The sequence below is a fragment of the Chenopodium album genome, chromosome 18 (assembly GCF_948465745.1).
Source record: "Chenopodium album chromosome 18, dcCheAlbu1.1, whole genome shotgun sequence".
In the NCBI taxonomy this organism is placed as follows: Eukaryota; Viridiplantae; Streptophyta; class Magnoliopsida; order Caryophyllales; family Amaranthaceae; genus Chenopodium; species Chenopodium album.
The window spans coordinates 49,677,187-49,704,847 of NC_137851.1; the positions used below are offsets into that span (position 1 = coordinate 49,677,187).

Consider the following 27,661-nt stretch of genomic DNA (forward strand, 5'->3'; position numbering starts at 1 on the left):
TTATTTTGGTAATCCATATATGGAGTAATTTTTTTCAACAAAAATCAATAACATAATATTAAAACAGACACCAGGAATGACACGTGTCACTTCCTGGTGCTGTTTTTTCCCTTCAAAACTCCCTCTCCCTTTTTAGCAAAACAAATCTTCTATTTTTGTAATATTTGTATAATACAATTACAATTATATATTATTCCTAATCTTATATGTTATCTTTATAATAATTGTATTCCTTTTTAGTTTGTGTTCTATTTATTTAAAATAGTTACTACAGATTTTGAGAACTTTTAATTTTTTTTTTTTGAGGAAAAGTCAGCCGAAAATATTATTGCAAATCAAGTTCCGCCAAAGTTATGATACTTTGGGGGAAGGAGTTCATACACAAACGTTCGGAACAATCATTAGTGTCCCACCTAGCTACTAAGTGAGCCACGGCATTTCCGGCCCTTTGAACATGAGTAATAATAATAAAAAAGCTAAACAAGTTTGACAGCTTTTTGATGTCTTCATACAAGAGGTAAGTTGGAGCTCTTCCAGTATCATCTTGCTTGACGTTCTTTACAACTGACAACGCATCACACTCAACCCATACATCCATGTAGCCAAGTCTGTGTAAGCCTGTAAGGTCTGTAGTCCATACCGTACTGCTGCTGCTTCAGCCAACTCTGCAGGCCAATCAACACTTAGGCGTTTCACTGCAGCGAGAACAATCTCACCCTTGTAATCCCTTGCTACAATGCCAAGCCCCACATACCCATTTCCAGTCACATGTGCATCAACATTGAGCTTAATAATGCCTTCAGGGGGTGCAGCCCAACCTGATGGGGAATTGCAACGTTGTGTACTGGGGTAGCAGCTTCGAACCTTCTGATTATACTCTCTATAATCCTCAACAAGTTGGACAAAGCCTCTTGTAATCATTCCCATGTCCAAACTCACCTGTTCATGCACCCATTTGTTTCTCCCGAACCAAATAGCCCACATCACAGCTAGGATTTTCCTTACCTCCTTCTTTTCATATTTGTCAGCCCACCAGAGTAACATTGCAGCAAAAGTATCCCTCGGTGCATCTATAACTGCATTGGAAAGCTCATACCCTTCCCAAATCAATCTTACCTCTTCACATTCAAAAAAGGCATGATCAATAGTTTCTGCTTCAATACCACATCGAGGACAAAGTTCGTCATTAGCAATGTGTCTCCTGAACATTTCAGCTTTGACAGCCACAGTACCTCTGCAAATTTGCCACACAAAATGTGAGAACTTTTAATTAATGTAGAACTAGATTAACCCTGTGTGATACACGGTTTAAAAATAAGAATTGAATTATAGACTTTTAACACATACTGAAAGAAAAATATACATCCTCAGTTTTCCTAACTAATTTCTAATTAAATACGAATATACAATTCCCAAAAGTGCGTTATTTTCATATTTAATTAGGAAATTTCAATTAAATTATATTATTAACTATTATTAACAACTCGTAAATAACTAAATAGCATAATATGTGTAGAAAACCCAAAATTTAAAATTTAAAAATTCAAATGGAATATATTTTCAAAGCTATGTTAAATAGGGTAGCTTAAAAAGGATTAAAAAATATGACATCATCCTTGCATTTTGGAGGGAAAAAATAAAAATAAAAAAGTTACACGTAGACAGTGATGACATCAACGGTTGTTATTTTAGTGTATATATATATATATATATATATATATATATATATATATATATATATATATATATATATATATAAATATAAATATAAATATAAATTATAATTTAGAAGTTTGATATATGGTGGAGATCAAGTATAAACTAACGGAGCCAAAAAACTACAATATTAATATTTATCAATAACATTATACTAAAACAGACACCAGAAATGACACGTGTCATTTCCCGGTGCTGTTTTTTTCCCTCCAAAACTCCCTCTCCCTTTTTAGAAAAACAAATCTTCTATTTTTGTATTATTTGTATTATACAATTATAATGATATATTATTCCTAATCTTATATATTATCTTTCTAATAATTGTATTCCTTTTTAGTTTGTGTTCTATTTATTTAAAATAGTTACAATAGATTTTGAGACCTTTTAATTAATGGAGAATAAATTATAATTCAGAATCTTGATATATGGTGGAGATCAAGTATAAACTAACGGAGCCAAAAAACTACAATATTAACATTTAAATTATCATTATATTTTTTTAGACAAAAATTACCATTATATAGTTGTAAAATCTTATGAAATAATAATAATTGAGTTAGTTTTCGTTCATGTGATAATTTTTATTGTAACTTATAACTTTTTTTCCTTAAATCAATTAACTATTATTAAAGCAGGTCTTGCTTACATCGATCGATTTGGACATAGTCGCTATCCTTAAAAAATTTCTCGCTAATAAAAAATATGATGTCAACTTTAATTTTTTTTAGTTATTCTACTTAGCTTATTTATTGGAAGTACTATAGTGTATTTATTTTTTAAACTAAATTAATTTATTATCAAAAAGATACAACATCTACATTATTTAGTTTTATTGGGAATAACATACTTCATTAATGTAACATAATGTATACTATTTATAAATACTTTCAACACGACTAATAAAAAATAATTTTTTTTTCTCAATTGTAGTTTTAATAATTATTGCCTCATAATTGAATTTGTTAATAATTCCACATGAGTTGCTTCATTTTTGTATTATATCAGAAATTAATTAATGGAAAAAAGGCTATTACTACCATGCATCGCACGGGCACTAATCTAATTAGTGTTACAAATAAAGTTAAAGCTTAATTATGTCAGGAAAATAAATATTCGTAAAATGGCCACATTAATGTGGATATATTGACATGATTTATTTGGTACTTCACATATGAAGTAATTTTTTTCAACAAAAATTAGTGTAAAACTAAGGTCAAAGCTTAATTATGTCAGGAAATCAGATTGGTTATATAAAAAATTCAATGCAATTGATATCAATCAAATCAATAGAGCTAAATATAGCTATATACTTATTACAAATTAATCATGGTTCAAGAATTGAATTAGCTACCTATCACATAACTCTTGTAGTTAGGTCCTATGTTAGGGCCTGTTCTCTTTAATTGAACTCAGTTGAACTGAATTGAAGTGAGCTGAACTGAACTGAATTTCAACGTAAGAGAACATACCCTTAGTAATCAAAATCAATAGTGTCTCTACTTTGTGGGTGAGTTAATCTTTAGTTGTGAAAATGTGAATCTTTGATGTTTGCAGACTGGACACAGGCCCAACAAACTATAGGCTTTGTGCCATTACTTAAAAAGTCTCGAGGCCGTGTTTATAGGCCGTGCAAAGTTGCCTAATTATATGATTCGTAAGTTAGTTAGTTAGGGTTTCTTTCCCTCATTTTCTCTCTCTTATCTTCTCTTTCATCAATCCTCTCAACAATCGACAATAGGCAATCAAAAATTTACAATAGATAATTAACAAATAACAATCAAAATTAATCTCAAATTGATGATTTGTTTTGTTGTTGTTTTTTAATTATATATTTATTTTAAAAATTCGCATGATTAATTGTTTTAATGGCTATATCCGTGATTAATCAAAGTCTTCTATACATTTTGTCAATCTTAATTTTATTTTCTGTGATGGATTGTACTGTATTTTCTAAATAAATTACATGCTGTTAATTGTTTAGGTTGATTGCAAACGTGCAATGTGGCTCAAAGTCGATTGCTATTTCTGCTATCAGATGTTGCATTTTCGCTGTCTATGGACTTTGAGAATGTCGCATCCGATGGCTGATGGATGGCTTTTGGTATGGTATGGTATGGGTCACTCTCAGATACAGATAGATCATTACAACGATAATGGAGGAATCTGCTGAAATTCTAATCATCGTTGAGATCAAGGTCTGTTTTTTTGTTTATTTATGCCATGGATTTGCTACTATTCAATTGATTTGCTACAGTTTTCACATAATTATTAATTAGATCCATTTTATTAAATTTGAGTTTATATTAATTGAGATCATTAGAGATTTTGAATTGGATTAGATGGAAGAAACCAATGCCTCTGTTTTGATTGATTATCACGATTCACGATTGTGGGTTTATGCTTAGAGCGTTTATATAAAATTATTATTTTCAATTATCTTTAAAAATTGGAATTAAAATCATAATCAAGAAATTAGAAAATATTAATTAATTTCTCACTCTTTCTTCCTTGCAATCTGTTACCTGTTCTTACATTTATATACGTTTATTGTGTTATTTTCCGAGTTCACTGTGATTGGCACACCTTAATTAGGCCTGTACAAAACTATCCGAAAATCCGATAATCCGATCCGCAACCGATCCGAATTTTTGGATATCCGATCCGAGTTTTCATTTCGGATCGGATATCCGATCCGAAAAAGCGGATATCGGATGCGGATTTGGATATTAATTTTCATAATTTCGGATATCCGATATCCGAAAGATATCCGAAATATAAAGCCTAAAATAGTGAAATATATATAAAATTTTTAAATTGTTCATATAAAACTAACCCTGTATTATTAACTTATTGTAATATTCTTAATATATTTGATGATAATATTAATTGCGAAAGGACTACTATTTTTGTTAAAATATTTTGTACAACTTAGCGATAAAAAAACGGTAAAATTAGTGAAATTTAGAAAGTAATCATAACAATTTTACTTAATATTGGATAATGGATATCCGAAGCATCCGATCCGAAAATTTTGGATATCCGAATATCGGATATCCGAATTTTTCAAATCGGATTTGGATATCAATTTTTGATATCCGAGTCTTCGAATATCCGATCCGAAATCACATTTCGGATCGGATATCCGATCCGTGAACAGGCCTAACCTTAATCCATAGGAGTTATGATACTCCCAAAATGGCAACCCACCACCTTCTCGAACCCCGTGCCCAGTTACAACCACACAATGAGATTCAGCCTTTCAATCTCTGTCTTCAAATCTTCATGATTTATCCAAATAAAGGATAATAATTCTTTCACTCCTCTTCCTTTTCAAATATAGGCTCTGTTTGTTTGGTTGAGTGTAAGATATGTTCAATGTAAAACAATTTACAATGGAAAAAACAAGTGTAAGATTAGTTTTCCATTATTTTAATTTGTTCCATATTAGAAATATGATGAAAAATGAAAGAGAAATCGAAAAGATCGTGAAAAGAGTGTACAAGAAAGGTAGAGAAAATGAAAGAAAATAATTTTGAGGGGAAAATAGTTTTCTTTTATTTTAAGAGACAATTTACTAGGGTAAACTTCTTTGCCAGCCTATCAAACAGAGTTAGTGTAACTATGTCCCTCAAAAGGTGTGCTTAGGTTGATAATATTGTATTAAAGGGTATTAAAGTCATAATAGAGAAATATGAAAGTGAACAAATTAAGGGGGCTTGCCCAGTTGATTTTCATGATTAACATATTTTGTCAATCTAGTGCTTACTCATACTAGCCAGCTCATACTAATGCTTCGTCAGCCGCTTAATCACCAAGAATGCAAGCATATCCTAACTTTGTTTACTAACAGTAACAATAGTGGTGTTCAAGCTGCTTCCTCCATTGAAGCTACCACACCACCATCTTCATCATATCCAAGCTTTATCCAATAAACCGACCACCGACACCATCATTTTCAGCGCTGAATCAAACGAAAACCCTAGGAAGAAAAGGTGAAATTAAGGGCTTAATCAACTCCAAAGGGTAAGAGTGATCATTTTTCCTTGAATTTACTAACCTAGGGAGCTTTGTTAGGACATAATTCTTGCCGACGCGCGGATGTGAGATTGATTTAAGTACAGACACCACCACCACCCGTTGCCGGAGTCATAGCTAGTTGTCGCCAAGTACTAATTTAAGTGTCATTGTCACCGCTACACCTACCCTCCATCGCCGGAGGTACTACACACCTGCCATTGTTGAGACTTTGATAAAGAGGAGAGAGGAGAGAGGATAGGGATGTCAATGGGGCGGGGCGGGGCGGGGCGGGGCGGATATTGGCCTTCCCATCCTCATCCCCACTTAAAATTTCCATCCCCATCTCCGCGGCGGGTCCAATGTTCATCCCCATCCCCGCCCCGACGGGTACAACTCCAAAACCATCCCCGCCCCACCCTCCACTTGGATATCCATCCCCACCTAATCCCCACCAAAGACCCGCCTAATCCCCACCTAAGACCCACCTAATCTCCGTCTCTCAAATACACAATCCTACGTAATTAATACGGATTATGATAAAAAAAAAACATTTTTAATATTACACACATTTTTGTTTATAATATAAGTGTAGTACAAAGTATTATAACTAATATTTTATTTCACATTATTATTTTATATAATAGTATAAAGTATATAATTTTGCTTGTTAAGATATATAGACATGGGTATGTGGTGGGGATGGGGCGGGTACGAAGTAGGGCGGGTGGGGCGGGGCGAGTACAACTTAAAATCCACCCTCGCCCCATCACCCATGACGGATATGGTTTTTATCCCCATCCCCGCCCCACCACCCGCCAAATCGAGACCCATCCCCGCCTTAGGGGATGGGGCGGGTCTCCTACTTGACCAGCCCCATTGACATCTCTAAGAGAGGAGGAGGGTGGGGATTTGGGGCTTTGACCCTAACTTTGTTGTTAATACCATCAAACCTCAACTAACACAATATTGCATAGGTGGAAATATGAACATGTCAGCACATGTGCAATGACATTACTATCCTTCACTTAATGAATGAAAAGACACCATCACCCCTATGATTGACAAATTATGTTGATCATGAAGATCAACCAGTATTTTCCCCAAATTAAGATGGAAAGAGGGAAACTGAAAGTAAATAATGAAATGACCTTGTGATGAGAATACAAAGATGGAGGAGATATCCCAAATGAGAGTATTAAGGCCTGTTCTGATTGATTGAACTGAACTTATTGGAGCTGAGCTGAATAGAATATTTTATGAGAGAGAAAAATTAAGATAAGAACTTAACTGAACTTATTGAAGCTAAATTGAACTGCTGAAATTAAGATGAAGAGAACAGACCCTTAGTTACCCACTTTTTATAAGGTGGAATATATTCCTCTACCTTTCCTTTTTCCTCACCCATACTATTTTTGTCCCCTCCACATATAATAACCTCATGCTCTTTATCACCACTTTAATCTACCTTCGTTTGTTTTAGTTATAGTCTAATATAACAAGGTAATATAGCAAATATAAAACAGTTTGAGAAGGTATATATTTTAACACTTTGACCAGGTGAGTATGATTTTCTGTACTCTTATCACACCAAGGAGTGCCAAAATCCCAATATCATATCGGAAGGCATGAATATTGAATACCACATCCCTTTAGAATAATGTTGACTTCGTTTAGCAGAATGTAAAATGAATATTCATGTTCAACATTTTACAATACAATGGGAAAACAAGTTGAAGGGAAAGGGAAAGGATGAATAAGAACACTTTTGCTTTCCATGGAAAATTGTTTTACATCAAGTGAAAAATGATGTTAATTCAAATTTCTAATTTTGCAAATTAAATTAAAATGAGATAATAATGATAAAATGAGATAAAATAAAAACTCTTGTAATTTTGCAAATTTCTACTCCCTCCATTTTTAAATACTTGCTTCATTTCTCCATGCGCGGAGTTTTAGGAGAAATTGGAGAAAGTAATCAAATATGGAGGTAGTGGGGTAGTTGAGAAAATAAAAAATTGTAAAAAGCAAAAATAGTGGAAGAATAGGAGGAGAGAGAGTATTATATTGGGTCCACTAAGTGTGAGAAATGAATTAAATATTGTAAAAGTTTTCCAAAAAAAGAAATGGAACAAGTATTTAAAAACGGCCGGAAAAGAAAAGTGGAGCAAGTATTTAAAAACGGAGGGAGTACTTACGTATTATACTAGTGTTAGATTTTCCTTCTCTTTGATTGTATGTTTTTCTATCCTCTTTGTTGGACATGAGTATTTTATATCCTAAGTACATACCAATGTTCCCATTCCACATATTTGATGCTCCCTCTGAATCATACCTACTCTATCGGGCTGAAGTTTAAAGTTTATCCTAAGTACTTTGATGATGATGCTACTCCGTATTAGTAGGTCAAAAGAGGTTGACAGTTTTTTTTTTTCAATTCGATTTTTTATACTGTATTTTTTTAATATTTTAAGAAGTTCAATTTTATACGAGTACATAATATTTTTGTTGATACTTTAATTTGAATTTTACCTTTGCTAGGAAATTGAGGCACCACCACTTCATATTCAAGTTATGCCTTTACTTACGCTGCCATGGCACCACCACTGTCACCATCATGATGCCCACCCCATCTGTGCTACGACTAGCCTTGATAGCACCACTAGAAAGACGCATTGCTGTCACCTAAGACAACATGAGCAGCAGGTGATCTTTTTAACCAAATTTTTGCCCAAAGCCCCATATGGTAGTGGTATTGGGAAATTTCACTGCCGATCATGGTCAATTTTTGAATTTTGACACGCCACGGCCATGGTAATGGTAATATTTCCACATGTCACTACTATTTTCTTACTTTCTCTGTTTTTTTAGATACAACACTTAATCAAAATTGTGCATTTTGATCATAATGTAGCACCTTAAAAAAGAACGGAATTGTCAAAAAAAAAAAAAAAAAAACGGAGGAAATAATTGTTTCCTTAACTTTCTAGTTATCTTTGTTTTTCCACTTATACTAATTGTTATCCTCTCTATCCATTACTTTTGCTACAAACAATAATAAAGATACAATTTTTAAAAGGCACACAATTTAACAACATATTTGATTGTCTTGCATCCTTTAATTAACTAGGTATATATTTATAAGAGATGCTCTCAAGTTATGGTTGGTAATATATTATACTCCCTCTGTTTTATTGTGATTAGTGGAGCTTTTATTGTGATTAGTGGAGCTACTATTTAAGGGGAAAATTTAGGAATAATGCATTATTATAATGGGAGTGAAGTTAAAAAGTAAGAATAAATTTGAGAGAAAAATGTGTAAATGGGGAAAAGTGGGGAAAATGGTAGGCAAATCTTAATAAAAATATAGTAAAACGCGGAGTATATACTACCTCTGATTTTTTGTAGTTACAACTTTAGAATATTTTACTACCTCCGTTACATATTATTTGCAACGATTAGACATTTTCCCTCTCTACTTTATGTCAAATCGTTGCAAATAATATGTAACGGAGGTAGTATATCTCTCAAATAATACCCCAAAGTTGCAACTTAAAAAAATCGGAGATAGTACATGTTAATTGCATAATTTGATTGCATATAGTATTCAATAGGGCATCTATTGTAGAAAACCAATAAAGAAGTTATAAGTTACCATTTACGTAAGTAAAATACAAGTAAAAGCTATCTTTGTATTGCATGAGCTAGCTAATTCAACTTATGAGTTGTGAAGGATTGTATGGTGAGGATAAATTTACTTTTTGGGTGGCCGTGGCTTATAAATTTGATCGTAAGTAAAATGCCCGATTCTTTTCAACTCATTTTCCGTTTACTTCAGCTTAATTCAATTTTTTGTTAGTTTATTTTTACAATACATTTTAGTACAGCTCTATTCAGTTTTTTTAGCTCTAAAGAACACAACCTTAATTTTAAAAGTAGGTACTTGTATAGTTGTATGTATTTGAATTCATAATTGTGAATTTAGAACTACTAGTATAGATATATAATAAATAACTATAATATTACTCTTTAGTATAATTTTGTCTAAATTGTTGTGGTCGGCTAGTGTGTTTCCAATTTAACTCTACATCAAACGTATTGAAATTTTAGTGAGGTAACTATAGTGATTTAAGTGAGAGTTTAAAGTCTTGTATAATTGAACCGAATTAAAATGTAGTGTGAAAATGAATTGAACTTGTCTAAACTAAAACAAACACTATAAACTTCATACCAAAAATTCAGGCCTAAATTTACACTACTATGTAATAGCCCAAGTAACAATAGCATTCCCCAAACTTTAGGCACATATTAGAGAAGAAGAGAAGAACTAAGCTAAAACCCTAAACCTCATCCTCAGATTTTTCACATATCATTTATCAGGTAAATTTTCTTTGTTAATTTCCTTATTATGTCTTCTTCTTGAATTTTACTAAAGTTCTTCTTTCTCATATTATCATGTAATGTTTATTACCATTTAATCAACAGTCTTATCTTTCTAAATCTGATTAAATCACCCCAAAATTTTTAACTTATGAATTTAATTGATTAACATTTTTGTAAATAAAGGTGAAATTTACACAATCTCATTTCTACAAAGGGAAAAAGGCGCTAGCTTTAGGCCTATAGCACAATTACCAAGCTGAAAAATCTACTTTCCTCTCTTTATTACTGCTTGTATCTCTATTTTTCTTACATTGATTTTTGACGGTGAAGGGAGAAGAGAAGATTAAGTCGTTGGTTGGAATTGTGGGTGTTACTATTAGGGTTTTGCCTTTGGAGGAGCATTCTCTTTGTGCTGATATTACTGGTGATTTGATTCAGGTATATGTTTTTCATCTTTTTGTTTTGTTTGATTGATTTTTTTTATTTGAAGTGGAATTAGTGAGATTAGGAATAATATTATAATCCTTGCTTATTATTGTTGTGATCCACGTCTGAATTTTAGTTGATATAGTTCATTAAATTTTGGTTATTCTTGGATTATAATTCATGTAGCCAACCCCGTCGTTAGGATTAAGAATTTCAGGCTGATAATGTTGTTTTTTAAAGAATGATTTATGTTTTCAAGGTATAATTAATCTGATTAGCCGAGTTTATTTTTGGAATTGGGAAGTGGGGACTTGGATGTTGGTCCCAAATTCCCAATTGCCTTCCCTACCTTTTACTTTTTTTTTGAAGGCTCCCTACCTTTTACTTAATTATGTAGAGTAGTAAAAATTTAAAGATTTGATATTCCAAATATATACAATAATGTAAATCTAACAACTTACTTTTTATCGCTTTGCGTCAAAAAAAAAAAGAGGGTCAAAGTTATAAAATAGTCTATAGGTGTCAATTATTATGAAAAGAATGGAGTAATTAAAATTTGCAATTAGATGTGATACTAATTTTAGATTTTTTCAATGAAATGTGATTGTAGAGTTTATTCTAGTTGCAATGCATCATGTTGTTTAGGTTTTGGGTTATTTATTTGAACAAATATGTATAATATCAGTTGTAGTAGATGATATGTGTAAAGTTGTAAACTCATATATTGGCAACATTGCTTTGTTGTCAAACACATAGCAAACCATTTTGGGAAATGTTAAGTAGAGTGTTTGTTGTCAAACACATTGCTTCTATTGTTGTTGTTTGAGAGGGAAAAACAATTGTTTTCAGCTCACAAAAGTCACAAGTCTCACAACCATTGCATTTAGACTTCAGTTAGGGACAGAAAATGCTGGCCCATATCAACCTTTAATGGTATCAACATGTCATCTTTGGACCTTCATGGCTAAATAGTTATTCAAATGAATATTCTTACTGTGCTTTCCCCCATCTTTCTGTTGGTGGTTCCCTTGAATTCGATTATGTACTTTTAGATTTTTATCTTTGTTAATCCTTTATTTTTAGACGATCTACTGCCCTTTTCTTTCCAAAACTGACCAAATGACTCTCAAAAGTTATATTCTGGTTTGTATGGTTGACTGTACTCTAGTTCTATCTTGGTTCTTTGTTTTATCAAGACTTCATGGTTTAAGCTTGTGGGTTATTGGATATAGTTTGGATTTTAAATGCTTTCTCCCACAGTGGGTTGTTCACATCTTAGGTTTGTATGGTTGCCCTAATTGATTAAATTTGTTTTGATTAAAGTGTGCATTTTATAAAAAGTATGCTAACCAGAGCAAAAAGGAAGAGGGTGGAGGGTCAATTATGGAGCTATTCAACAATTGACCCTAGAAACAAGAGAAGAAGGAAGTCCATCGTTTCTTGTAGTCTTCTTGAACCTGCCCTAAATCAGGGAAGAGGTATGATAATCTTTTTATGGAGTATTTTTAATCAATTTTTGAAATCTTTTGCTCTTTGAATAATCATTTTGTTTTTACGAATTTTGATTGATTCATTTTGTTTCTCAATTAATGCAGATGGAACTTGCATTAATCATTCGTATACTCGAGCTATGTATTATCGTGCAAAATTGAACAAATGTCTTGAAACAAAGAAGTGTTGGTCAAGGGAGCATGTTCTTTCTACCGCTAGACACAATATTCCTAAAGGTCAAAAAGATCGATCTCTCGTATAATGCAACAAATATTTGAAAAAACTAATGAGCAAGGCATTATCTTGAGGGAAAGTAATGGAGTTGTGAAGGCTACAAAAGCAAGTTTTATTAGTTGTCCTGATGAGTCTGACAGGGCTGATGTTGATAGGAAATTGGTCACTGAGTTAGAAGATAATGGGCCCTTTGTGATTAGGTTCGCCATGCGGGATCATTTCTATCAAACAAGACTTCAAGAGAGCCGGGATTTTGTGTATGTGTCAAGTCCACCAGGATATGAAGATAGAGATCGAGATCGGAAGGTTGAATCTCATTGTGTGGTTGTAACTGGGCATGGGGTTCGAGAAGGTGATGGGTTGCCATTTTGGGAGTATCAAAACTCCTATGGAACTTCATTTCGCAATATTTCTGCTCTTCCAGAAGAGAAAGGCTTAGGTCTTGGTCGGGTTGCCATGGATTCCGTAGTGGTTGCTGTTGTTCCACATGATTGTCGTGTGAGCAGTGAAGGAGAATCTAGTCTTGTTCAACAAGAAGTGAGCAGCCATGGAGGGGAAGAAGTAGGCAATTGATAATACTTTTTAGTGTTATAAATTATTGTGAGATTATGTAGTGGATATGCCAAGTGTTTTGATCTTCTAATTGGGAATTGAGTACTTCTGTTAAAAACTTTCAGAATATTTTGTAATGATACAACATTCTGTACCAATTCCTTAGTTATTCAAGCAGTTTAGGTTTCTGCGCTTCTTCCTTTTGTGGGTATCAAACATCAGAGATTATCTGCAATGGTGTCCTTTTCTTCTCTCTTTTTAATCCCTGTTTTTCTTCTTGCCTCATGTTTCATATGTTAGATGAGGTTTCTTCCTGTGATTGAAGTTTTCATGTTTTCATTGATGCCTGTTCAATTATTATACGAAGTAGTTAGTTATGTGTTGCAGTCATCTAGCATGTTGAGACAACAATTCTGGAGTAAACTAACATGATTCAGGACGAGTTTGATAAAATAAGGGACCTTTGTCTCATGCAATCATCACTAATATGAGAACCTCTGAAGACATCATTTGCCAAAGCACCTCAACTGATTTAGGAAAATATAAATGGAAATGTAGGATTAAACTAGAATATAAATGACCTCTCTTACAGCTGAAACCACCACACAAACATTCCCGCTCACAATAGTGTACCAATTGCACAAGCTATGTGGACAACATGAAACATCATTAATGGTTGGATTTAGCACTTTAGCTAAACACGTCTGATGCATAATATTGCCAATGAATTAAGTTTCTACTAGGTATGAATGTCTCTTCTTCAACATATTTCATACTCTTATTGAAGAATTACTGCATTGGATCATTAGATAGGTGTCAGCAAGAGCGTAGAGCCTAAGCCTAGCATGTTCATGAAATCTGTTAACATACAGGGGCTTTTCTCCTGATTTTCTGTACCATTGGTAATTATAAACATGCTAGGTCATGTAGACTCATTTACTTGGACTAGTCGGACATCCCCTCAGATAATGCATCTCTTGTGCAGAACAAGCCATAAAATTACTGCAATGGCACCAAAATCCTGCATATAGTACTATTCTTGTATTGCTTGAATCAGTCAGGAAGTCAGCCAATAACCTATTTTGGATATCACTATACAACTAAACTTACAATGAGCTTCTTCAGAAATTTGCAGGATCAACTAGTTTGTCTCTAGGAAGTCTTACAGATTCACTTAAAAGGCAACGATGTGCTCGTAGAATTCAGGCATTGATCACATTTCAATAATCTCTACTTATGTGTGATCTGACATCATGACATGAAATAAAGAACTCAAGATCAAGACCTTCTTGAGCACTGATCCTTAATCTCGGAAAGTAGATCTAAAATCGAATCAGGGAAAACATCAAGGAGATCTGGTCTCCTTGTGTTTATTATACACCAATCCCTTACTGTCATTGAGGGTAAGAAACCTATAATCAGAAGTTCCTGCAATGAAATTTGGCCATTAAAAGTGTAAGTATTCATATGCTTGAACAACCAAATTTATCTCATTATTAAAACTACGGAATTGATTCAAGAATAGATATAATTAATTTACCTCTTGTAAGGAAGATTCGCAGTAACTTCGCCACTTCCCACAGCTCCTCATTTCCCAATAGGTTTACTACGTTCTCCATGTTTCTACAATGATTAACACAAACGAGCCAAAGCTTATTGGTGACCTACAAATACATGCTTGGACAACAAAAAAAGAACATGCTTTACTGTTCTGGGTCATCGTGAAATACATTTCTCCACTTGTCAAGTAAGGGTACACCGACTGACCAAACATCAAACTTAGGACCTTGATGCAAAGATCTAAGCAAGACCTGTAAAAGTGTAAAGATTTAGAGAATTAAGTATCTAGTTCAATGATTTATGGTGTAATAGATGCATGTATACTAACGATCCTCACAGCATAAAAACATTGAGCCTAGCCTATAATTATATTTGTTATGTATACTTGCTGATAGAATAAATAATCATTACATGCAACTCATTTAACCGAAGGATGTATATTTAGTACGTATAATTAATTTGGCATTTCCCATTATACCTTTGCAAGCAAAAATTTACTTCCAAGAACATATTGACAGAACAGGAACACTAAATTATTTCGAAAGGTACTCCTTGTCTAACTCTCTAATGCACACAGTGACATTAGGGAAAGTCTTGGAGAGCTACATAATACAGAAGCGCGCACCATAGATAGTACAACATTATAAATTTAGTAGTCTTACCTCTGGAGCATGAAAGCCTTTTGTTCCAGTGCATGGGCCATCTTTAATTTGCTTGACATCTACTATATATGAGAGTAGAGATAAACACATCAGATATTATAGCAAGCAGAAGAATATTGCAAATTTCATGCAGCAAACCTCTGTTATTCAGTGTCCCAGCGCCAGGAATCGCAATACCAGAAGAGTGAAATGGAGTTGGAGAGGGATATATGTGTTTTCTGTTTGAGATCACAGGTGAAGCAGCAACCCTTTCACGATTAGATGCTGGAGCTTTTTAGCGCTCCGAGATTCAGGTTTCGCATTGCTTCCTGAGCCAGGATGATCAGTGCCTTACGACCTTTACACCGGAGAGGTTAGCGATCCCTGCATCTTTCTATTGAAGGAGTTCGAGTACTGGTCATGTCCCTCATAGAAGTTAAGCCAGACCCATCTGAACCTTGGCTTGTCAGAGAATTGCAACGACCTAAATCTTCATAGGTCTTTAATTTATCAACTGCCTTCTTGTAAAGCATCTTGCTCTTCAGAACACAGTGGAAACCACAAATTGCTGCTTCCTTGAATGATGAGAATTTTAGCACCCTGATTCTGTAATAGGAGGTATTAGTTAGTTGTAAGCTATGCTGAGTCAGCAAAGTTAGTTTTAACATGTAATTAGTATGACAGGTTGTTAGATTTATGTCGATGATTACAAGGAATAATCAAATTTGGTTCATGTTAGCCGACCCCACTTATGGGATTAAGGCTTAGATTGATTGATTGATTCTAAGTCTTTTACAAGGTATAAGTACCTGTAATCATTGTATTAAACTCATTCAATCATTTTTGACTTGTCAAATAAAAATCCCTTTCTTCTTCCGCAACATTCTCTCTGTAAAACCTTGTATTCTTCTCAGCTCATCAATGGAGTTCCTTCATTGATTTCACTTGTTCTTAGTGAATTTAGAGTGAGATTCCAGTTCACACCTTGTGTACTGTTACATTGGTATCAAGAAAACTCATTTCAAGAGCTCCAATCTCTTGAAAATACCCAAATCGATTGAAATTCGTTTTTCATTCGAAAGTTTAAGATTCTTGAAATCGAATTCTGGCACTGATCACTGTCAAAAGAATGGTGTTTGTTGAGCAGCAAGTTAAAGAGCTTGAATTGCGACTGGGTGAGCAGCATAAAGTTAGCTCGATTTTTCAAGAACGTGTGTTGAAGATGATGCATGATTTGAGTGCGAAATTGGATGAAGTTGGGGGCAGAAATCACCTCCAGTGAGAGCTGCTGAAGTAGGGTCCAATCCAACCAGGACTCTTGGGTATGTTCCTAAACTCGAGTTTCCTAAGTTTGATGGCATGAATTGTAGAATGTGGGTCAAGAAATGCAACAAGTATTTTAAGTTGTGCAAGATTTGTGATGAACAGAAAGTAGATCTAGCTAGCTTGTATATGATTGAAAAGGCTGAAGTATGGGTAGCTAGTTATTTGGCTGGGAGGAGTAATGTTGATTGGACTGAATTTGTGGTTGACTTAACTGCTAGATTTAAAGATTCTAAATCTGATAATGCAATAGAGAATTTTAATAAATTACAGCAAGTGGGTACAATAGAATCTTATGTTGATGATTTTGAGGAGTTGACATCTTTTGATGTTGCACAGAATCCTTGGTTAACTATTCTTACTTTATTGCAAGTTTTATTGGGGGTCTTAAATTTAATGTTAAGCCCTTTTTTAAGCCTCAGACTCTAGCAGAAGCTGTTGAGTTTGCTAGATTATAGGAGGAAAGTTTAGAGGCAGCTAAGAATGTGGATATACCTTACAATTCATACAGTTCTAAGACTTCCTTTCCTGCTACTTCCACCTCAAAACCCAGCACTGTAAACTCTGGAGCTATGGTTCCTTTTCAACCTAGCAAAACTTCTCAGAAACCCCATACCACCCTTATGGCAGTAGAAAGGAGGGAAAAATAACTCAAGGGGTTGTGTTACTTTTGTGATCAGCCCTATGAGAGGAATCACAATTCACAAATGCCCACTTAAACAAACCCAATTGTTTTTAGTTGAGATACCTAGAGAAGATGAAAGTGATGGGGAAGATATGGCAGAAGTTGATCATACCTTGGGTAATGATTTGGAGAATATGGAACCTCATACCTCCATGAATTCTTTGAGTGGCAATCACAATTTTCAGACTATGAGAGTTATTGGATTTGTTGGGAAGAAACCTTTACATATACTTATTGATTCAGGCAGTACACAATTTTCTTGATTTGGAAGTAGCAAAACGTTTGGGTTTACAGACTGAAAGCATTTCTCCCTAAGTTGTCACTGTTGCAGATGGGAATCATTTGGCATGTTAGAGTGTTTGTAAGGATTTTGTATGGTCACTAGTCTGATATGCTTCTTATTTCCTTAGGAAATTGCGATATGGTGCTTGAAGTACAATGGCTTAGTACACTTGGAACTGTAAATTGGAATTTCAAGAAATTGATCATGGAATTTGATTATCATGGTGAACACCATGTTTAACAGGGTGAGAAACCTAAAAGACCTTGTTTCTATGAGTTAGAATACTGAAAAGTTACTCAATCAACCTGTACAACTATATATCCTACGAACATGACACTTCTAGAATTTTTTGCTGTAATACCGAGGTTTCTAGTGATCCTGCTGTTGTGGCTGATCTTTTGCAAGAATATAAGGACATTTTTTAGGAACCTAAGTCTCTACCACCTAGTAGGGGAGTTTTTGATCATAGAATTCCTTTAGAATTTGGGACAAATCCAGTAAGTATCAGTCCCTACAAGTATCCTTTAGCTCAAAGTGATATCATTGAAAAATTAGAGCAGGAAGCCAAGAAATGCTTGATCAAGGCATAATTCAGCTGCACCCTTTTGCCTCTCCAGTTATTTTGGCGGGGAAGAAAGATGGGACTTGGAGGCTATGTGTGGATTATAGGGAGCTTATTAAGAAGACAGTGAAGGACAAGTTTCGAATTCTTGTAGTAGATGAGCTTATTGATGAGCTAGCTGGGTCATGGGTGTTTAGTAAGATTGATCTAAGGGCTCGTTATCATCAGTTGAGAGTTCATGATGGTGATGTGTTCAAGGCTGCATTTAAAACCCAGAATGGTCAATATGAGTTTTTAGTAATGCCATTTGGGCTTACAAATGCCCAGCTTCCTTCCAAAGTTGGATGAATCACATTTCCAGACCACTTCTAAGAAAATGTGTGTTAGTCTTCTTTGATGATATATTGATCTATAGTAGGTCTCTCAAGGAGCATTTGATTCACCTTAAATTTGTTTTTGATGAAGCAGCATACTTTGTATGCAAATATGAGTAAATGTTGTTTTGCTATCGACAAGGTTGAATATTTGGGTCACTTTATCTCTGGAATGGGGGTAGAAACTGATCCTAGGAAGATTGAAGCTATTAGGAATTGGCCTATTCCTAAGAATGTTAAGGAATTGAGAAGTTTCTTGGGTTGGCTGGTTACCTATAGAAAGTTTGCTAGAGGTTATGGCTATATCAGCAAACCTTTGACTTAATTATTGAAGAAGAGAGAGTTCAAATGGAATGATATACAACAGCAAGCTTTTGAAGAATTAAGTTGGCTTTGAGTTCAGCTCCATTTTTAGCTCTACTAGATTTTTCAAAAGCATTTGAGGTTGAAACTGATGCTTCAAATAAAGGTATTGGAGCAGTTCCGATGCAAGCTGGTCATCCTTTGGCATTCTTGAGTAAGACATTGGGACCTAGAGCAGAAGTTATCTGTCTATGAAAAAGAACTACTTACTTAATGGGGCAACATTTTATCATTAGAACTTATCAGAAGAGTCTCAAGTGGCTTTTACAACAAAAGATCTCAACCCCATTTCAGCAGCTATGGTTGTCTAAGCTTATGGGATTCAGTTATGAGATTGTATACAAGAAAGGAAGTGAGAATATGGTAGCAGATGCCTTGTCAAGGGTAACTGGTGCAGAATTATTGTGCATGGCATTGACAGTGGCACGCACAAAAGCTGAGGGACAGTTATGAGCTAGACTTGAACACTATTGCTTTGTTTCAGTTTCTTTCTTAGCGTATGCAACTCATAACTATGCTATATAAGATGGGTTGTTGAGAAGAAAAGGCAAGTTAGTGGTGGGACCAAATGATGAGCTGAAAGTGGCAATACTTTAATGGTTACAAAGACAAGGTGGACATTCTGGTAGAGATGCTACTTTAGTGAAAGATTCTATTGGAACGGAATGACCACTTTTGTCATTCACTTTGTGAGAAATTGTTTAGTCTGTGAGGCTAATCAGGCTAATAAAACTGAGAATGCTGTTAGTCCTGGTTTTTTACAACCCCTGCCAATTCCTCAAGAAGTGTGGGTTGATATTTCCATGGACTTTATTAGAGGGCTACCTGTCTCTTTTGGAAAGAATGTCATTTTTGTTGTGGTTGACAGATTAGCAAGTATGCTCATTTTATGGCTTGGTCTCATCCTTATACAATACTGAGTAGCCAAACCTTATTTGGATGGGGTGTTCAAGCTACATATCTGGCCTAGATCAATAGTTAGTGATAGGGATGCAGTATTTTTAAGCAATTTCTGGAAAGCTTTGTTTGAGTTGCAGGGCACTAATTTGCTATTATCTTCAGCTTACCATACAGATAGTCAAACTAAAGGGTGAATAGATGTTTGGAGACCTATTTGACCAGTGAATTCCCTAAGAATTGGAGTAAATGGCTACCATTGGCGGAGTGGTGGTACAATACAAATTTTCACACATCATCTTAGATGACTCCATATGAGATTGTGTACAATCAACCACCTCCTTTGCATTTGTCATATCTGCCCGGAGAATCTAAAGTTGTTGCTGTTGATAGGTCTTTACAAAAATGGGAAGAAGATGAAGGCTCAAGCTAATAAAAAGAGAAGTGACAAAGAGTTTACTGTAGGAAGTTGGGTTTGGCTAAAACGACAAGCTTACAAACATAAAACTCTTAGGCAAGGATCACATGATAAGCTGTCTTCGAAGTTTTATGGTCCTTTTCAGGTTGCTGAAGTTATTGAGAAGGTGACTTATAAACTGAAGTTACCTCAGGATGATCAGAGACATCCAATCTTCCATGTTTCTCAACTGAAGAAATTTAAAGGAGTGATCCCTGCAGTTGCTCACATTCCATCATGGTTGCATGGTATGGATGAAGAAGAAGAGTAGACTATTCTAAATAGAAGAACTGTTAAGCACCAAAATCGAGCTGCTGTACAATATTTGGTCAAATGGAAGAACTGTCCTACTTCAGAGGCTACTTGGGAGTTTGCTGAAATTTTTGAGGCTAAATTTCCTGATTTTGTAGTTCAAACTTGAGGGCAAGTTTGTTTTCAACGGGGGAGCATTGTAATAGGAAGTATTAGTTATTTGTAAGCTTTGCTGAGTCAGCAAAGTTAGTTTTAACATATGACAGGTTGTTAGAGATATTTTTAGATATGTCTAAGTCTTTTACAGGGTATAAATACCTATAATCATTGTATTAAACTCATTTAATCAAATTTATAAAATAAAAATCCCTTTCTTCTTCCTCAACATTCTCTCTGTAAAACCTTGTATTCTTCTCAGCTCATCAATGGAGTTTCTTCATTGATTTCGCTTGTTCTTAGTAAATTTAGAGTGAGATTCCAGTTCACACCTTGTGTACCAATATAGATTCTTCGTTAGTTTGTCAGGGGAAGTGGATTTAAAATGTACTGATGGAATTTGTTGAATAGCTATAGGCTATAGCACCTTTGTGCTGTAATTTCTCTGACATAACAAAAATATGTTTCATGAATAGAAAGTCTTATGTGTCCAATGTCATTACAATTTGCAAGTACCAAACTGAACAGTCAGGAATTATGTACTGCAAGCAGTCAAGCACTTAATGAGACACTTTTTTTTATTTTTTATTTATTTATTTTAATTTTTGGGCAACAAATGAATCACTTGAATGAGTTACCTTTCAGACACATAAAGGACCAAATTCGAAGGGCAACAGGGGTTGTACAAACTTTTTATGCAGATAAGTGTCATCTCTTCCTTATTTAAAGATCTAAAAAGGGCAGATATTGAATGTAGCTTCATGAGCAAATCAAGTAAGGATATCAATATCAATCACCTTCAAGTTTAACAACGCACAAAAGAGAGAGTAAATGAGGCATGCATATAAAGAAACACTGGGAATTTTTTTTGGAGTTTTTGGTTTGGATCAACTCACCAATATTCCCATCCATATGATTTAAATCCTGTAATTAGAGGAGGAGGAATTGGTAAGCAAATGCTAGTTTTACAAAAGATCCTGGTAAATAAAAAATGTGCAGATCACACTGAAAAGCTTTAACATATACTAAGTGCTCACCTTAGCGAGATTGAAGTCAATTAGATACACATTTACGGATTTTGATGAGAATAAAAAATTTCTTGGTTTTCTGTCTCTGTGAAACACACCCTGCAACTCCTCAAAAAAAAAAAAAAAAAAAAAAAGGGAAGAAACACACCATGCAAACATGTATCTGTACTTATACATAAGAATTTGCAAAGTAATAAATCTAAACAGCAACATTATCCCAACCCACTTATGGAGTCCAAAGAGTGCTTTGAACATGCAGTAACCATACCATTGAAGCTGAAATATGCCAATCTCCTGTTTTGAAACCTGCAGCAGAATCATATTATGCATGGGTCAAAATCATAATTTTTAAGATACTACACAATTGAAAATAAAACTCCAAAAGGATCAACTTACTTCAGGCCTTTCATGCTCAACATGCTGTAGAATAAAGAAGTTAGAATTTTCACTCTTGAGAGAACAGTCCAGATTTATCACATAATTCTTCCCCCTGATAAACCAAATTTCCAAAATATTACTCGGACCACATGAATTATATCTCATAACAGTGAACTTTAAAGTCAAGACCACACTAACCCAAATCGTTGAAGCATCATAAGCTCATTCTTGACATGATGTATTTGTGTGAGGACCTACATTTCCACAAACAAAATTCCATCAGTCAGCATAGTCGTTGCAGTTAAGAGACATATCAATGGTAACCTTATAAAAGCAAAAGCAGTGTGTGAAATATGAGCAGCTACATGAATTATAAAGTATGTCATCTATTATTCCCGAACGTCAGATTTTGCTCATGTGTTTTGTTCAATTTTTCCAGAACCAAACCCTATGCAGAATAACTAGTGACTTATAAAAACATAGATTATGTCCAATACTAGCAAAGCAACCACAAAAGTATTTTCCCGTTACCCTGCCAAAAGGCTCAAAACAGTAGATATCTGTAATTTAGGACAGTCTGTTGACTTTATAGGCTGAGCATTAATAGACAGCTAATTTTCCTGCTACTCCAGGAAAACCTCATCCTCTCTTTTTGTTGTGAAACCTGAAATAGATTGAATATTGTACTCTTATGCTTTTTAACTTTGATATATGAATTGCAGTTAATTCTGGAGTATTTTTGCAAGATATAATTAAGCTAATGTAGAAATTTATAGAAGTATATATAAGGGCAGACATAACAAAATGGTTACGGTACTATGGGAGGCCTAACTCCTATGCTTATAGACTTATAAATAGTTTAAGTGATGGGTCAAACTCTCCTTGGGTTCCAAGCACCAGTAAGATAAAGAACGGAATACTTGTTAGTGTACAGTCACACCAAAGAAAGGAAAGGAACAGTAGAAATAATATACACAGAGTAAATAGATTTCAAAGTAAAGCTTAATAACTTGAATGAGATAAAACCAAAATACACATTACAGTCAAATTGCACAGAAAGAGGCCTACCTTGGAAGGCTTGTGAACATTGTCACATCTTTCTTGCATTGACGCATTGTTCTTAACAATGTGGTTGGAATTGTCCAATGGAACAATATCTTTCTGATGCTTTAGAACATTCCGTTCTTTATGGATAATAATTGGGTTATCCTGTATTATCTTGGAAGGAGTTTGCTGCTTTTTTGTTGAACATTTTTCAGATCCAAATATTTTCTCCTTGACTTTTGAGCACTAAATGTGGATCTCCATAAAGGTTTGATATTTATTAGCTCCTCCTTCGCAGTATTTGTCCTATCCCCTGAAATTTTTCTATTTGCCTCACATAATTTGTCCACGGAGGTAAAAATTCTTGCTGCATGAGCCAAAGAAGACACTCTCGACCCTTTCTTCAGGACTAGCATTACCTAACAATGGCTGTTCACTCATTACTCCAATTTTATTTCTTGCATCTGAATGGTTACTTAAGTTGTTAGAGACATTTATAACAGCAGTATAATCCACTGATAACTTTTCACCAGGTTGATTATGTTCTACAAGCAGAGGCCCTTCAATAGTCATTCCACCCACCAAACTTGACGACTCCTCTTTATTTTCCTTTTATCAGGGGTTTACATTCTGCCATTGTTTGTGAAAGAAGAGTGTTAGATATTCCCCCATGATAAGTTGAACAATCTAAATATTCTTCCACAATGATATTAACCAAATCATCGACCACATTTGATTTTTCATTGTTTTTACCCCTTTCCTGATCTTCATTGATCTTTAACTGATGATCCAACAACCCAACAAATGAGGCCACAACCATGTCACCAATGTTTAACTGCTTCGAAAGATCTGTCGTATGTAAGATGATTTGAGACTCTGTCAATGTTTAGATCGATTTCCTGCATGAAATCACAAAGAGCAGCATAAAAATTTACAGAAAAGAGATTTGAACACAGTGAAAAAAGATAAACAATGATTGTAAGATTTGTAACTAATTATCTTCAGTGAACACGTCAAATGCCTTTATAACATGACTAGGCATAAAAAGATTAGATGTAGTAGTGTGCCTGGAGTGTTTGTAACCGATGAGCTTTGAGAGGGTCTTCCTACACTCCATGAATAAGAGTGAGAAAACGAGAGGAAAAGAACAATGGTGACAGAGATATGCAATGTCACTAAATCTATATGACTACTGAAGGATGAAGGTTCAAGTCCGTAATTAGGTTATAGACCGCATCTTAACTTCTTACTCCGTACTATGTCCTTCGTACCACCTAGGGAAGCTCTCCGGCCTCTTGATTGCAGTCACTTATAGATACTCATTGTCTATAAATTTTCAATGACCAGTCTCAAATTCTAACTGAAAATTTTGGACCAGGTTCGGATTGGTTCTTCTTAATTCAGCAATCACCATGGTTAAAGAATAGCTGGTTAAAAAGATAAATCCTAGACTAATGATACAATAACTTCAATGATCCAATTGTTCAATCAATTGCGACCTGTAATAACCTAGTGTTCTAACATCAGAACAAAGCTCTTGGAGATCAGTTAGCATCTCAGCCATTTCAATAAATAATCTTTAAATCATAAGCTTATCAAGTTATCAGTTTGCAGAATGCAGACACACTATTATTTAATAACTCAAAATCAATCTTCATACTTCGCAAATCACATATCATCAGCCAAATTGAGAAAAACCTAAACTTGTATAGATATCATTATATCATAAAATCTAACATCTTACCAGCAAAATTAATCTCAAACAAACAATTAAATTAGTACCTTCACGCAACAGCAATCGAGGTCGTTGATTCCTCTTAGTTGCAACAAAGACATAAAAAAAATTATTTAAAAAAAAAATAAAAAACCAATATCCCTTTGATGCAGTTAATAAGACCCTTTGATGTAGCTAAATGGAAACGAAGAACCCTATCCAAAAAAAAAAGGAAACAAAGGAAATATCATAATCAGACAATCTTTAAAAATTATATTCTGAGATATAATAACAAAAGGCTAAAGCATAATATATCATCTCTTTTCATGGCTATAAATTTTTAATTGAGTAATATAGAAGTATAACACGAATAAAATTTCCATCAAAACGTTTATAAATCAACCAGAACCCAAAGGGAAATACTGCTCTATGTGCTGCTCTTATTTGTGGTAATGAAGACGTTGCGACCTTTTTGGTAAAAAGGGATGGTGGCTTAGCTCGTATTGTCAATAACTCACAGGAAACACCCATCATCAGTAAATTAGCATTTATGCAATCGCATGCCTAAACTCATATACTCACCAAAAAAGACCTCCACTGTGAAGAGCTAAAGTTGAACACTTCCCACAAACTCGTTCTAACAAACTACACAAATTTCATATGAATAGCTCCCATTTCCCTACAACACAAATGTCATATAATAACTTTCATTGCCCTAAACATGTCCAAGACTAGTACAACACCTCCAACATAGAAACAAACTTAGAAAATGGCACAAAATAAATTAGCTTCCATTGCCCTAAAACAAGTCCAAGATAGTTACAAATGTAGGGGTTGCAACTAGAATGAATATCATCAACTAAAGCAACAAGCTGAGGATGGCCAAGAAGCATCTGCAGGATGAGCAATCTCTTTGGGACAGAAATCACAATGGCCAGAAAGGTGCGACTAATCCAGAATCCTGCAGACAGAGACTTCAGGATCCTGCAAACCTATGACTTCAGCAAAAAACAACTCAAGCTTTTGATCCATCGTGCATTCGACAATGAAGTTGCAGTGGGACGTGTACTTTTGAATAATTTTTGAGTCGTGTCCAAGACATTTCACAAGCTTATATTTGGCACCCTGCGAGATTTAGAATTCATCCAAATTCAGAGGACAAGAATACAAACATATTGAAAAATAAGACAGGAAATAAAATAAAGAAAAAGAAACTGATGGTGGCAGAAAGACATTTGTGATGCTATTGTAGTGTTCCAAAGCAGTTTTAGCAAGAAAAAAATCCTTCTCATGAAGCAAATCCTCCTCACGCCCTTCTATAGATTGTAACTCCTTTGCCTTCATGCCGTACTCAGTAAAATAATCAACATTTTTGAGTTTCTTTCTACCAATGTAAGAGCAATGCATAAGAACTATTGCAGAAACTTTGAATACAATTCCTATAATGTACAATTTCTATAATATCAAGCACAACTCTAGGAAGGTAATCGTAGCTTGTTGCAAGTAAACAATAAGAAAAGCAGGTAATATGTGTAAGATAAAGCCTGATTTACAGCTACTTGGTGTATTCAGATATGCGTAAATAAGATTGTTCGACTAACTGAGGCTCAGCTTCCCTTGCTAATTCCTATTGCTACTAACCCTGCCACAACACTTTAAGCCAACAACCAAGCTAGGCGCCTCAAGCCCACCAATTCACTTTTGGTCCATGATATGGGTCCAATAATGGTTAAGTTGGATGGGGCTTGAAAAGACCTTTCCAACAATATATTATAAGTCCAATTCCGATGAATAATGAGGAAGTTATGGCCAAAATACTAAACTGAGCCCGGTTTGGTTCTTATATGCGGCCCAATGATCTAGAGGAGGGCCTATTATGAATTATCATTCCTAATGCAATTAGGATTGATTATAGTCTTCTAGAATCTTCTAGAAGGTTCTTTTGAATCCTAAAGGGATTAGGATTGATAATTATGTTTTATGAGTTTTATTTGGAATAAAAGAAGTGTTTTAAATGAAATTACGATTTTACCCTTCGTACGGATTTTACGACTTGATTTTATCGAAAATAGATTCCGCGTTGAAAACGCGTGGAAAACCTTCTGCATCGCCAACGACAGTTTCGTCGCCTGGCGACGATCTCTGTCGCTGGCGACAGAAGAGTGTTTTATTCCTTTTCGAACTCTGATTCTTTTCTGTCGATTCCGGACTATTTTCTTATAAATAGGGTCCCTGGACCTCCGTTTTTCAATAACCAGAATTCTCTAATTCCTCTCTCTCTCTCTCTAAGCTAAAGCTTATTTTCTTTCTCCCTCTTTCTAACCAACCCTTTTACAAACACAATTTCGCATTCACAAGAACTAGACACACCTAGCCAAGTTCGAAGTTGCCTTCACCATAGACGTGAAAGGTTTGATATTTCTGAGGGTTTGGTTCCAAATCCAGTCTAAACTTTTTAACTCTTTCTTTCAATTATTTAATTTAATTCTTTAATTTTATTATTTTCCTTGAATTTACTAACGTGTGCATTTTGTTATTAAAAAGAGGTACGAGGCATCGAAGTAAGTAATTTAATTGTTTCATTAATCTTATGATATAGAAATCATGCTTAGATTGTTTTGTTGATTCCTAGTATCATGTTATGATGTTTTATTGCTTCCTAGTATCATGTTTAGGGTAATTTCTTATATCAATTATGATTTCTGTGATGCTTCCTATTTTCTTTCCTAATAGCATGTTAGTGTCATGTTAGGGCTAAACCTTTGATCTTTATTGTTTAGTGACATGTTAGAGTTTGTTATTAATCTTGTTAGTATCATGCCTAGGATCTTGCTAATAATATCATGCTTTAACATGATTATTTATTTTTATAATTGTTATTATGATTATGATTATAATTATTATTATAATTTATTATTATGTTGCTTGATATATATTATTGTTATTGCTTGATCACGCCTTTTATGTATGTTTAAAGGGAATATGTACTTGTAATCACGCTTAATAAGATTATTAATAATCTTGTTTAGGTTAATATGATTATAATTCAAGTGATCGCCAATAATAGATTTATTTGTGCATTAATATTCAACCAACATAGTTAAACAGGTTTAGGGTTAATCTATTAA

General features: G+C 34.4%; 2 protein-coding genes and 2 long non-coding RNA genes across 12 annotated transcripts; 1 reads left to right on the top strand and 3 right to left on the bottom strand.

Annotated features, from left to right (window-relative positions):
* Positions 1-558: 558 nt before the first annotated feature.
* LOC145592312 (uncharacterized) lies at positions 559-3,760 on the bottom strand. Its single transcript, XM_081648754.1, has 2 exons — positions 3,711-3,760; positions 559-1,234 (listed from the first exon to the last, which is right to left on the bottom strand). Exons 1-2 carry the CDS (start codon positions 3,758-3,760, stop codon positions 559-561), a joined length of 726 nt encoding a protein of 241 aa, XP_081504880.1.
* LOC145592506 (uncharacterized) lies at positions 3,401-13,012 on the top strand. 9 transcript variants are annotated; one of them, XM_081648980.1, is made up of 6 exons: positions 3,408-3,911; positions 8,272-8,436; positions 10,032-10,110; positions 10,444-10,551; positions 11,863-12,017; positions 12,135-13,012. In XM_081648980.1, exon 6 carries the CDS (start codon positions 12,292-12,294, stop codon positions 12,835-12,837), a length of 546 nt encoding a protein of 181 aa, XP_081505106.1. In that variant the 5' UTR covers positions 3,408-3,911; positions 8,272-8,436; positions 10,032-10,110; positions 10,444-10,551; positions 11,863-12,017; positions 12,135-12,291; the 3' UTR covers positions 12,838-13,012. The 9 variants fall into 9 exon arrangements, with proteins under 9 accessions (XP_081505113.1, XP_081505111.1, XP_081505112.1 ...); XM_081648982.1 differs by having other exon boundaries at positions 11,881-12,017; XM_081648987.1 differs by lacking the exon at positions 10,032-10,110 and having other exon boundaries at positions 3,401-3,911; positions 11,893-12,017.
* A 1,502-nt stretch (positions 13,013-14,514) lies between these two features.
* On the bottom strand, positions 14,515-15,618 carry LOC145591016 (uncharacterized). The gene is made up of 3 exons (XR_014102229.1): positions 15,177-15,618; positions 15,039-15,100; positions 14,515-14,627 (listed from the first exon to the last, which is right to left on the bottom strand). It is a non-coding gene; the product is annotated as an uncharacterized LOC145591016 (long non-coding RNA).
* A 9,606-nt stretch (positions 15,619-25,224) lies between these two features.
* On the bottom strand, positions 25,225-26,227 carry LOC145591017 (uncharacterized). Its single transcript, XR_014102230.1, has 2 exons — positions 25,767-26,227; positions 25,225-25,658 (listed from the first exon to the last, which is right to left on the bottom strand). It is a non-coding gene; the product is annotated as an uncharacterized LOC145591017 (long non-coding RNA).
* Between the last annotated feature and the right edge of the window lie 1,434 nt (positions 26,228-27,661).

Coding starts and splice junctions, on each gene's coding strand:
- LOC145592312 (XM_081648754.1), bottom strand. CDS start 3,760: ATGCAACATCTGATAGCAGAAATAGCAATCGACTTTGAGCCACATTGC. Junction 1,235..3,710: donor GACTTTGAGCCACATTGCAC/GTTTGCAATCAA, acceptor GCAAATTTGCAG/AGGTACTGTGGCTGTCAAAG.
- LOC145592506 (XM_081648980.1), top strand. CDS start 12,292: ATGCAACAAATATTTGAAAAAACTAATGAGCAAGGCATTATCTTGAGG.